The sequence below is a fragment of the Podarcis melisellensis genome (assembly GCF_964234715.1).
Source record: "Podarcis melisellensis genome assembly, chromosome: 8".
In the NCBI taxonomy this organism is placed as follows: Eukaryota; Metazoa; Chordata; class Lepidosauria; order Squamata; family Lacertidae; genus Podarcis; species Podarcis melisellensis.
The window spans coordinates 19,831,763-19,845,190 of NC_138540.1; the positions used below are offsets into that span (position 1 = coordinate 19,831,763).

Here is a 13,428-nt window from a genome sequence, read left to right on the forward strand (position 1 = left end):
CACAAGAGGCCAGGAAAACAAAAATGTGTTTGATTGGCACCCAAATGACAGGGTTGGTGCCAGGCAGGCCTTCCTGGGGAGAGCATTCTGTAGACAGGGAGCCACTGCAGACCAGACCTGTTCTCTTCTCACCACTCTCTAAACCTCTGGGCATGTTTGAACACTGCCACCCTTCTTTAAATCTCACCTCTGTCACTTAACAGGTAGGGTTGCCACATGTCTGGATTTTCCTGGAAATAAATACCCGGAATACTGCAGTCGAAAGCAGTGTCTGGGAGGAAATCGGCTAAATGTCTGGGAAAATCTGGATGCATGGCAATCAATGTCAGCTGTATCATTTTTTGCCAATTTCCCTTAAAAATAGCTCAACAACTTTGGCAAAAAAAAAAAAAAGCTGATAGAATTTTCACTTTTTGAAATATGTCAGGGATGCGGGTGGCGCTGTGGGTTAAACCACAGAGCCTAGGACTTGCCGATCAGAAGGTCGATGGTTCGAATCCCCATGATGGGGTGAGCTCCCGTTGCTCGGTCCCTGCTCCTGCCAACCTAGCAGTTCGAAAGCACGTCAAAGTGCAAGTAGATAAATAGGTACCGCTCCAGCGGGAAGGTAAACGGCGTTTCCATGCGCTGCTCTGGTTAGTCAGAAGCGGCTTAGTCATGCTGGCCACATGACCCGGAAGCTGTACGCCGGCTCCCTTGGCCAATAAAGCAAGATGAGCGCCGCAACCCCAGAATCGGCCACGACTGGACTTAATGGTCAGGGGTCTCCTTTAGTTTTATGTGAATGTCTGGTGGGGAGGAAACAGGAAGTGGGTTTCTGGGTGCAGATGAAATGGGAAGTGGGTACCTGGTGGGGTGCAAACAGGAAGTGAGCTTTAGCTGGAAACGGGAAGTAGGGGGGAAATTGGAAGCAGAAATTAGCTGGGGGCAGTCTAGGGAGAATGAGGGTAAGGGAGATCGCCTGATAGCCTGTAGGGATACATGAAAGCTGAGCTGGGGAAGGAGGAGAGGGAAAGTTGGGGGCACTTTCTCTCTGAGTCCTGAGTAGAATCCCACGGCCAGAATTCCTGCTCCCCTTCTTGCCGCCACCTCAGCCTTCTCAATGACAAACAGGCCTGCTTCCTTATGCCTCGGGTCTACCTGCGACAGAAGCACTTTGTGCATGCACGCAGAGTCTGATGTGCCTAAGTGTGGCTTGTGCCCCAGAGCAGCTTATTTCCTGGAGAGGCCCGGCCGTAAGTGAGGCTAATGGACCCTCCTTGGTAACGTGGCACGCACCAGCTGCTAGCGAAGAATTGTGCAAATGAACACCTCCCCCCCACCCCCCAGCCTGCATGTCTCCAAGTAAATTAAGTTGACCTTCCCTCCCTCCATTCTCAGTGCCCTCCCCTGATGAGGATCCCTCTCCCTCTCTCCATAAATCTGAGCTTCTCGCCTCCCGCTGGGGGCTCTCCTGGAAGCAGAGAAGGGAGGACTATGCAAGTGCCAGAGTGATTTATTTAAAATAATAATGGGGGATTGGGAAAGGAGGAGGGAGGGAGGAGAGTGACAAATGAAAGGGGGGGGGGGTTGTAAATAAATAATTAAATAAATGAGGCTGTAGCCGGGGCCTATAAATAACATTTGGCCCATCCCGGTCAAATGTAGAGCAGCTTCTTGATGTCTCTTTCCTTCCCTCATTACATTTTGCTCATGGTGCGTTAAGAGATGTCCTGTGGCTGGCACAGTTTGGGGTTTCTTTGGCTTCTGACCACTCCCCCCCCTCCATGGGAATGCCGCCTTCAGAAAGACTGCCCAAAAGAGAATGTGGTCTGTAGAAGGTTCCCTGTTCCTGGCCTAGCTCATATAATATAACAAGACTACCGCAAACTCCTTCAAGTCTTTTATCCTCTCCATTTCCTTTTAGTATCAGTCATTTCATATCCCTAACTTCCTGCAAATAACGTTGTACTCAGAGCCATCCATGTAAGAGACAATTTAAGCACGGGAGCACAATAGCCGTAACGAGTCAAAGTATGCTACCGTATACCTCTGAGAACTCAACAATTACTGTTTAATTTAAAACATTGAAAGTTTAAATGAGCATTAAGCATGCTAAGAGGTTACTTTACAATATGCAGTGCCAATCATGTCAACATTATACCCACATAGAGGCCCTGTCTGCACATTTAAAGCAGTATCATACCACTTTAAACAGCCATGGCTCTCCCCCCCCCCCCCCGAGACTCCTGGGATCTGTAGTTTTTTAAGGGTGCCGAGATTTACTAGGTGATGGCCCCATTCCCCTCACAGAACTACAATTCCTAGAATGGCTTGACAATCCCTCTTCCCAGGGAACTCTGGGAGTTGTAGTTCTGTAAGGTCTATTTCTCACCATTTGGTGGGGATTCCCACCAAACATTATCATTTATTGTTTCAGCAATAACCACAGCTATCTCTAAGCAGTGTACAAAAACCCCCAATGCAATAAGACTAAAAAATGAGATATAACTATAAAATGAGAATTCAGTTTAAAAGCCTTGGGGAGGGGGGAGTCTTCAATAATTGTTGGAAGTTCAACAGGGAGATGAGGCCTCTCTGGCTTCAGCTGGAAGGGGGTTCCATAAAATTGGACCCACAGTATGGAAACCACTAACAGTGACTCCCCTGAAGACCTTAGTGATATGGCAAGGTTATAAGGGATCAAGTGATCCCTGAGATATCCTGGACCCAAGTTGTTAAGGGCCATTCCTAAGCAAGATCTCCCCCACCATGCACACTTGACAAACATTGCACCTCCCATCAGTTCCCTTGTTCAGTCATGCTTTTGCATGCTCATCAGTCCAGGCCCTGCGCCTCCTCTTCTTTCCCCAGGTTCAAAGGACCCCTGCGCAGAGGTGACCTGCAGCTTTGGAAGCACCTGTGCCCGCTCCACGGATGGGCTGTCGGCTAAGTGCATATGCCCGTCTTCATGCAGCGGCGTGCCTGAGAACGTGGTGTGCGGCAGCGACGGCAAGGACTACCGCAGCGAGTGCCACCTCAACAGGCACGCCTGCGACAAGCAAGAGAACCTTTTCAAGAAGTTTGACGGGCCTTGTGGTGAGTTTTCTGGGGCTTCCGGCTGCCTCGCTGTTCTCTCTTTGGCCCTCCAGATGTTGCTGGGCTGCCACACCCATCTTCCCTCAGGCTGCTGCTCCCATCTTCCCTCAATGCTGGCTGAGGCTAATGCGAGTTCCCCACCTTTGTTTCAGTGTCTTAATAAAAGCCAGAGCAGCCACTGATGCAGAGGCACAGCAGAGAACCTCCTTTCTAAATGGTGTTCCCATCTCACCTTTAATCTAGGGATGGGGAAACTATGGGCCTTCCAGTATTGTTGAATTATGACTCCCAGCATCCCTGACCATTGGCCATGCAGGCTGGGGCTGATGGGAGTTGGAGTCCAGCAAACATGCAGTGAGCAACTGCTTGCCCACCTCTGCTTTAGAGCAGTGTTTTCCAAACTTGGGTCTCCACCTGTTTCTGGACTACAATTCCCATCATCCCTGACTACTGGTCCTGCTAGCTAGGGATGATGGGAGTCGTAGTCAAAAAAACAGCTGGAGGCCCAAGTTTGGGAAGCACCTTCCCACAACCTTGGTTCCCTAGATGGTTTGGGACTACATCTCCCATCATCTCCATACCATCTGGGGGTGGTAGGAGTTGCAGTCCAACCATACCTGGGGACTCAAAAGTTTGGGAAAGGCTGTCTTAGTATGAAAGTACTGTGAGGCTGTGCATCGCTAAAAGCTGAAACAAAAATGCTTTGTACATTCTCAAGGGAATTGTTTTCTGCTTTGTTTTTCCCCACTCGGGTAAAACAGCCTCTTGCCCAAGTACCCACCAAAATTTGTAACCAGCTTCCGTTGTGCTCTGCTGTGTGTTTTTGAGGTTAAAGAGTCCTCTCTCTCCCAACCCAGTATATACATGTGTGGCTCTTCTAGTCTCCATGGTGATGTGTTAATCCTCCATCCTCCCTTTTGGGTTTCTCTCTCTCTCGGGAGGGGCAGGATAGGAATGTAGATATTTCAGAGTCTTCGGATTTTATTTTATTTCTCAGAACTTGTGGGTTATGTTTGTTAGGAAATAATGCCCTTTTGTGCATATGTGTTGAATCAAGTTGGTTCCTCCCAGGTATTAGCTGGGCGCTGAAAATGCCCCTGTGGAGAGACAGAGAAGGAGGATTAGCCAATAAGTAGTCCTGTATCTTCGGTGTTTCTATAAAAGTGCCCAAGGGGTGAATGGAAAGCGATTTCGATAAACCCAGATTAGGTGGGAGGGAGCTGGAAGGCCAATGATCTCCACCTGTGCTCAGATACCTGGGGTGTGTGTGATGGCTGCTCATGCACATTGGTTCTGCACATCTCCTTTTGACGTGGCCCATGTCCCGACCACCTGGAAAGTCTGTCTTTTCTAAGTGGTCAGTATCCTTCTGGGACCCTTGACTCACCTTTCTTGCACCTTGCAATACGTCTGTAGGTGTGAACTCTTGCAAGGCTCTCTAGCCTCCAGCAAGTGGGTAGATTTCCATGGAGAATCATGGAGATCTATCAGGTAGCCATTGAAGGGATGTTTTTTTGAAATTGTGTGTGTGATGCGGTGTTGTGAGTTATGCCCATCCTATCATGGCTCCCCCCACCCAAAGAATCATGGGCACCATCACTTTTCAAGGGTGCTGAGATTAGGGACCCCCCCCTTCCCATTGCAGAGCTACAGTTCTGAGTGGTGTAACAGTCAGTCCCTTTTCCCAGGGAACTCTGGGAATTGTAGCTCTGGAAAGGGGAATAGAGCACCATCCATCCACCAGCACTTGTGCCAGGGAAAGACCCCCATCCTGAGACCCTAGAGAACTGCTTTCACTTCTACAGTGTTGGACTAGATAAATCAAAGGCAACTTCTGTGGAGAAACTATATCTGCAGTGTTGAGTCCATAGCTCAGTGCTAGACAAGCAGTGTTACACACCGAACGTCCCAGATTCAATTCCTGGGATGGCTGCAAGCTTTTTCCATACGCTCACATCATTCCTCACCTACTTTTCCCCAGACCCTTGCAAGAGCACCCACAACGACATGAACAGAGTTTGCCGGGTCAACCCTCGCACTCGGCGTGCTGAGCTCCTGCTCCGGCCTGAGAGCTGCCCGCTGAAGCGGGATCCAGTGTGTAGCGATGAGGGGGTAACCTATGACAACGACTGTGTCATGCTGAGGTCGGGCGCCATTCGGGGGATCGAGATCCAGAAAGTGCGGTCAGGACAGTGCCTGCTTCAGGGTAAGAGAGTCTAAATTCCAAGTTGTTACAGGTTGACGTGAAGGGTGTCTGAAACAAAAACCTCTAGGGACAGATTTCCGCAGTTGGAGAGGGTGGCCAGCACTGGAAAGGCCCTGTCCTTAGAATGAATCATGATAGGTTTCATTTACATTTCCCCATACAAAAGTATTAGGACTGTTTTCTTCTAGAGGAGAAAAGCAAGTCCTGTAGGCAGTGAGGAGGAGTATGGTTGAAGGGGCAAAAAAATCAACAGAATCAGAACCCTATTGCTTCTGACGTGACTTGTCGGCGTTCATGCTCTGTGGAAGATGGTGGAGAATGCTCAAAGCACCCAACCATCAACCATCTTCCACTGGTCAGAATGCATATTCTCCTCTTGGAGACTTTGCACATTCACAGGCCAATGTGTACAATACACCACAAAATGTGACTTAGAGATTTTGTTTACCACCCAGTTTCTGCAGTACTCCGTTCACCATTTTAATATGCACATCTTTCTCCACAATGGCTTGAGATCTGTGCAGGGGCTGGTTCTTAGGCACCTTCTCCTTTCAACTGCCATTGATCCAGACATGTGTGCATGTGTGTGTATATGTATATGTATATGTATATTCACACACACACACACACGCAGCCTAGCCACAGTGGTCAATACATTGGTAACCCTCAGGACTCGATTACCATAATGCACTGTATGTCAGGCTGCCCTTGTCTCTGGCCAGGAAGATGCAATTAGTGTAGAATGTGGTGGTCAGATAGTTTACTGGCAGCATGTCACTTTGCTGCTGAGAGGGCTGCAGTGGTTGCCAATTTGCTGCTGGACCAGGTTCGAAATTCCTGTGTTAATTCACAAAGACTTAAAAATCTTGGAACCAGAGTACCTTCAGGACCACCTAATTCCTTATGCTCTACCGCAATAGCTGAAGGAACCATTGGCAGTCCCACACATGCCCCTGAGGGTCAGCTGGCTTTTCTCGGGGGCTGGGGCTTTAGTGCCACCAGAGGTTCTGCAGGAGCTTCCTGTGAAAACCATATTATTTAAGACGGGCCTTTCAAAGCTGAGACACTTTGCCATTTGCTCTTATTGACATGTTTGATGTTTCTGTTGCATTTTTAGCCTGTACAGCTCCTTGTGATATTTTGCACAGAAGTGCGGTTTATAAATATTCAAATAAATAAAATATATTGTAGCACGAGAGAGCTCTCAGTTTGCAAAATGCCTACCATTTATTCATCCTGGGCCCCAGGATTTACTCTGTCACAGAATCATAGAGTTGGAAGGAACACAAGAGCCCATCTAGCCCAGCCCTCTTCAATAGTCAGTAACAGAAGGGACAGATTGGACGTGCCTCTTAATTTAAAGTGGCCACTGACCCACCCTCCAGTGCTGCTCCCAAATTTCACTGCTTTCTCCTGCCCGGTTCTTTTCCAGACAAGTGCAAGGACGAGTGTCGCTTTAACGGCGTGTGCCTGAACCGCCGGGGGGCTGCCCGCTGCTCGTGCGAGCGTATCGCTTGTGATGGCTCCTACCGGCCTCTCTGTGGCAGGGACAGCCGGACCTACGCCAACGACTGCGAGCGGCAGAAAGCTGAGTGCCAGCAAAGAGCCGCCATCCCGGTCAAGCACCAGGGCCCTTGTGGTAAGTGGTGCGAAACTGCTGGGGGCGACAGCTTCTCCCTGTCTCCCTAGCTGTTGAGAGTGGAAGAGGCCCAAGCCCTTCTCTCTCCCTGTATCATCCGTTTGATGAGTCCCCGCGAACCCAATTTTCAAAGGTAAGTCGCTGCTCGTTTTGCCATTTTAATGGGCCACTGGTGGCAGGTCTGATCTGCCGGCTCATCTCCTCTGAAGTGGTTGTGGCCCTGCGCCTGCTCTGTTACTTCTGGCTAAGGTTGTCTTGGGATTTTGCCTTCCGGTCATCTCCCTCCTTTGCTCGCTCCCTCTCTGTAATGGGGAATGTTTGAATAACGGTGTCTGGAGTGTTCAGTCCGTGTCTCCCTCCCACCCAGCCTTCCTCCCTTCCATCTGTCTGTCCATCCGTTTGTGACGTCCACCCACCAACTCGCTCTGCCTGCCATGCCATTCAGAAGCAGCTCCCATTGCTGTCCTTTTGCACCACAGGTGATTCCTTTCCCCCCAGGTAACGCCACTTCGGGGCAGCTCCTGCGATGCTCTCCGCAGCTTTTGCCTTCTCCCCATCTCCATTCTGCCCTACAAACCTTTCTCAGTTTACAGGTGTGATCTGTAGGCCATGCTTCTCGCCTTCGTCTTTTCTTGTCTGTCTCAAATCTGTCGAGAGGGAGAGAGCCCGATACACGTGAAACAGGTATTGATTTCCCTAGAGTAGACTTGCAGTTCTGAAGTGAGCAGGCCCAACAGAGCCCCTTGGGGGAGGGAGCGCCAAAGTTGTGAGGCCACCACTGAGAAGAGCCCGTTGTCCCAGCTGCCCAACAGGATTGGCTCAAGGGATTGATTCACTGCCCAATCAAAGGTGCAGGGAAGACCTGGTGGGAACTTCAGTTGAGACAAAGCCTAGCAAGGAGAAGGTGCTGGCAAGGAACTTGAGGGGAGGAAAGTCCACAGGGTGAGGAGGCCTCAGAGTATATCCAACAAGGAACTGCTGGAGTGTACTCCGTGAGGGACTGATATTTGATGTAACACCCTGTCCCCCAGAAACAGCAGCAAACTGAACGATCCAGCAGTTGTGGCTGTTTGTGAGCACATAATTCTGTGTATGTCCCTTTGGAAAGGAGTGGGGAGAGTATCCACCTGTATCTTTAGCATCATTTTCAGACCTCACAGTTTCCTCCTCCTAGGAAGGGGAGAGAGCTGAGGAGTGGGAAGTCTGTCTCTTCACACACACACACACACACACACACACCCCCAAAACCCACCCCGTGGGAGTCATGATGTTGTTAGCAAAGCCCAGGGATTAATTTTGAAAGTGCGCTAGGCAAAGCCAATCAAAGGCAAATGGAACGCAACTACCTTTGAAGCCAAAGGCCCCCGAAGCCTGAAATCACGGCACAGAGCTTGGCAGAGCTTCAAGGTTTGCTCCTAGCTTTTATCCGTACCTGGCAGAGGAGGCCAAAGGCTCTTCAGGGGCACAGAGAGCGCCTGACTCAGCTGTTCCTTGCTAGATCCAGGACAGGAAACGCTTGGAGGCATTTCTGTGTTCTCTTCCCCCACCTAACCCGCCTTGTTTTAGATTTTTAGAGGGCAGGCTGTTCTTGTGTGGCCTGGGTGGCCTTCTGCCCCTTCTCCTCTTCCTCCTCCTCTCTCCAGGGCATTGTACTTTGCCAACCCCAGTGGACACAACATGATCCCCCCCATCAAACAGCTAGGGAATAAATGAAACCTTTCCTGGGATATGCCATCAGCCAGGACTTGAGAGATGCTTCCCTCCCCAAGGCAGCTGCGCTTGACAGTTGGCCTCTAACCAGCAAGGCATGCCCTCTGTCATGCAAAGTGAGCCTCCTCCTCCCATTTGATGCGGACCCTCTGGAGATAGAGAGGCTTTATATATATATATTGCTCACAAGTCATGGGTCCCAAGTCCAGCTGAAGGTGATGTTCTGCTTGTGCTGCTCACAGCGAGGCTTGGAGGCAAAGCACACGCATTGCATGCAGGCTGTCCCAGGTTGACTCACCAGCTAATAAGGAGGCAGGGACCCTGTAGGGCAGCTGCCATTCAGAGTAGGTGGCGCTAAACAAAGATGGGCAGACATTCTGACTCTGTATGAGGCAGTGTCATGTGTTTAGTAGGATGCAGATTTCTCCCTTGTTGTTGTTAACTGAATGATTAAAAAGTGGGATGCTAACAGGACCCAGGTTTAGCTTGGGTGAATATTCCAGGACAACAATACTTGGGAGCAGTTTAGACTACAGTGACACACACCCACACCCTACTCCATAAACGCACACATGTTCAGCCCACATTCCCAACTGCAGATGAGAACGTTCACAAACTGGAACACTCAGTTCTGGCTTTGCAGCGTTCGGGAGCCAAAACGTTTGACTTGCAAGGTGTTTGGGATCCAAGGTACGACTGTACTTTGCAGCATTTAATAAAAAGAAGAAGATAAGCTGCCATTCTTTATCACGTGAAAATGCCAACTTTTGATGACTTTTGTTTCCCCCATCCTACTATTCTAACATGCTAAAACACTCTTGCAATTGAAGCTCTGCCTTAGAGCTTAATTCCCCCCCCACCCCGCTTTCCACTCAGAACTGTCCCCACTTCCACGATGATAAGTTCACAAAACCTTTAGCTGATTGGACTGCCAATGAAAGTTTGCAACTTGCCGGAGTTACCTCTTGTCGATTAGTCCCATCCCTGGGTCTTGGGTGCTGGGCTCTTCATTGTAAGAGGAGGGGAGGAATTAAACAGGGTATGTCTGAAGGGGGCAGAAGAGGGAGGTTGTCCATAGCTTTGTCTGTCTTCTCCCTCCCTCCTGCTCTCTCTCTCTTCTTTCTTTCTTTCTTTCTTTCTTTCTTTCTTTCTTTCTTTCTTTCTTTCTTTCTTTCTTTCTTTCTTTCTTTCTTTCTTTCTTTCTTTCTTTCTTTCTTTCTTTCCGTTGTGTGTCTTGTGTCTTCCAGCGTTGCCTGTTTGGAGAAAGGAGGCCCGTCCGCACAGTGCCCCGCCGCACCCCACCAGGATGTCTCTGCTCCGAGGTCGGCTTTCCACCCTTCCTGCCCCCCCCCCCCCGCTCATCGCCCTTCCTTAGCTCTGCCCAAGATGATCCATCCTCTTCTCTTGGTGCCCTTAGTCCAAAGGACTAAGCAACCCCTTCCCCACTTGGAATGGAAGTTTTTGAGCCTTGTAAAATGCTTTGCACTTCCCCTTCCCCAAGACGGGTTATGCACGCAGTTATGCCACCAGCATTTGCTTTTCATGGTTGCTGTCATTGCAAGAGGCCACTGCCACCCACCCACCCTGAACGGTGTCCCTTCTCTCCAGCACGCACTGTGTGGTTCTCCTGTTCCCTGCGAATGAGGTGATTTGGGCTGCTCCTGGTTGGTTTTTATGATAACCCTTTGCCTGGCTTCTTATCATGCTGTCTTCAGACCCTTTCTTCCATCTTTGCTCTCTCTCTCTCTCTCTCTCTCTCTCTCTCTCTCTCTCTCTCTCTGTGTGTGTGTGTGTACATGCATGAAAGCAGCCACTCTTGGGGGCGGGGTATACCTGGGGACAATGTTCTCTCATGACAACACACTCACTTCAGGCACAGGAAGGAATAGCAATGTCCAATGTCATCTTCCTTGACTAGCAGGCAGCAAGAAGCCTTTGGATTGACTGGGCCTATTATAAATACCAGGAGTAGGATCTTCTGCATGCCATACACCAATCCCCCAGTCCCAGCTCTTAACAACTTGAGAGCCAGTATGCCCGGAACCAGTGTCCCCACTGTGGAAGGATGTGTGGATCCAGAACTGGCCTCCGCAGTCACTTACGGACTCATTGTTAAAACTGTGTTTATGGAAGACAATCTTACTCGTCTACGAGTTATTGAAGAAGAAGAAGAAGAAGTAGTTAGGAAATTGCATTAGGACCCGATTAGATGTAGGCTTCAATGTGGATAAAAGCTGGGATGGGACACCATATATGCTGCCCTGGGATCTTGAAGAGCAGAACACTGGAAGATTCAGGACAGACAGGAAGTACTTCTCACAGCACTTAAGCTAAAACTATGGAACACATTCCCACAGGAGGCAGCAATGGCCACCAATTTGGATGGCTTTAAAAAAAAGGATTAGACAAATTCATGGGGGAGAAGGTTATCAGTGTCCACTAACTAGCCCAATGGCTGTTCTTTGCCTTCACTGCCTAATGCAGTCATGCTTCTGAATGGGAGTCGCAGGTGGGGAGAGTGCGGTTGTGCTCAGCTCTTGCTTGTGCCTATCCCATCAGGGCATGTGCTTGGCCACTGTGAGAACAGGATGCTGTGCGCTATAATGAGCCATTGGCCTGATCCGGTGGGCTCCTTTCTTCGTTCCTGTGTTCCTACGCCATGCCACCTGCTGGGCATGGAAAACCCTTAACTCTATACGCATGCCGGAATAAATTCCCCGTTTGTAGAGTCAAGTTTAGTTTATTTGCATCAACGGTGGCTCATCACAAATTCTTCCAAAAGAAGGTTCCAGTTTGCATACACTGCAGGGGAAGCCCATTAATGCCACGGGCTCAGTTAGTTACATCTGTCAGAACCTTGAGCATCTTGGTTGCTAGGGCAAGTAATGCTGTGCTATAAGGCAAACAAATAAGATATCTATCTCTGCAAGGAGCATTCAACCAAATGAGTTCCCATCTACAGTCTGAAGAGGTATAGCCCTGACACAAGGTTTCCGCTTCACTGAGGCCTAAGAGTAGTAATTGTCTATCCATTGCGCTGTCCATGCATCACACCCTCCTGTCTGTCTGTCTGTCTGTCTGTCTGTCTGTCTGTCTGTCTTCCATGTCTCCCACCTTCTTTCTGTCTGTCTCCTCCTTTCTCTACTTGTTCAGGGCTGTTGTCTGAACCCCATGGAATGTGGTCTCTCCTCCCCCAGCCACACGCACATACCGCCCCTGTAATCCCTCATCCCTGCCTTTGGCTTTCCTCTTTTGGCCTGTAAGCATCCTGAGACTGCATAGTACCAGCATATGGCCTTTGGCAGAGCAACAGCAGGTTCCTCCCCCTCCCCACCCCTGCATTCACCCGCCCACCCTTTGATCCTGTTGCCTGCCGGTTGCATGAAGATTATGAATCCAGTGAAAACTCTTAAGCAAGAGAGACTGCTTTTGAAACACCGAACAACCTCCTGCGCGGCTTAGGGTGACCTTGAGGCTGAGGAGAACTCCTGCAGCGAGGAGGAATTCCAACTTAAGACTTGGCTGCGGCGGGAGGGTCTTGCCTGTGGATTGATGGGGGGCAAAGCACTTTCCCGTCCGCAATTTTATAGGCAAGCACAGAACTAGGCATCCTGAGAACCAGAGCTGCTTCTTCGCTACCATTACTTAGAAGCAGCAAAGCTTCCAGCCCTCATGAAACTTGTGGGAGGTGATGTCATGGAAGGTGCAGATAGGGCTGAGCAAATCGTCACATAGCTTCGAAGCCCACTGAGTAACTGAGGGGCAGTCACTCTCTCTCAGCCTAGCCTACTTCACAGGACTGTTGTGAGGATAAAATGGGGAGTAGTGGGACCTGAACTCCTTGGAATAATAATACAAATGCATTATTATTATTATCATCATCGTCAACAACAACATTCACTCTCACCCTCAGCAGGGGAGGGCCTCAGTGCCCTATAGCTCCTTGCCTCCCACTGCAAGCAGCAGCGACAAAATAAATGGAAAAATGCAGGTGTGTGCATAAATACACCCACAAGTTTGTTTCATGGGCATCATTAGTACCAGTTAGAGCGTTTAGCTTTTCATGGCAAAGAAATTTGGTTTACTTTGAGATAGCTAGTTTACTTTTATCTTATTTTAAAAGATGTAGACTTCAGGGGAGGGGGCAGGAAAGCATGTTGGAATAGACTCTAATTCAGACCAGTAGGTAGGTGTTTGTGCTCTGTCAGCTTGGGGTAATTTGCTTATAAGGAATGGGCGGCCACTCTCTCCCCCCCCCCCATCTCCTTTTCTCCATTTTGAAACCAAGAAAGTCTCCACCAAGCTTTCTGCCCCGAGTAGGTTGAGTAAGCATGTGCCCAAAAGACAAATAGATTCCTGAATAGATTCCTATATTACCTCACATATCTTTCTGATGTGAGGGTGGTAGGGCGGCAGAATACTTCCACTGTCCCTCCCCTCACACTCACAATTAATGGCACCATTGCGGCTGCGACAACAGGAGTCAACTGTGTAGCCATGATGGGCCTTCCCTCTGCCCCTTCGTCCTGTTTGCTTAGAAGCTCCAAAATGGAACTGGGAAAGGGGAGCAGGAGGGGGCGTACCTGCCCAGGTGACGTTGATAAAGGAGCCCCATTACAGAGCAGGTTCTGTTGAGGGAATAGATTACCCTTGGAAGGGACAATGAGGCATTCATGCTCGTAAATAATGCTGTGTGAGGGGGAATCGCCCTAGCAAAGTGGGGTGTGGGCCTGAAATGAAAGTTGGGAGATACACACACACACACACACACACACACACACACACACACACAGAA

At 49.4% G+C, this 13,428-nt stretch overlaps 1 protein-coding gene across 6 annotated transcripts in view; it reads left to right on the plus strand.

Annotated features, from left to right (window-relative positions):
- Positions 1-13,428, plus strand: part of AGRN (agrin) — a 238,252-nt gene that overhangs the window by 148,257 nt on the left and 76,567 nt on the right. For all 6 annotated transcript variants that reach the window (XM_081923371.1, XM_081923373.1, XM_081923372.1 and 3 more), the window contains 3 exons: positions 2,854-3,078; positions 5,060-5,284; positions 6,717-6,923. In XM_081923371.1, the coding sequence (XP_081779497.1) occupies positions 2,854-3,078; positions 5,060-5,284; positions 6,717-6,923 (657 nt within the window). The remainder of the gene's footprint in view (positions 1-2,853; positions 3,079-5,059; positions 5,285-6,716; positions 6,924-13,428) is intronic.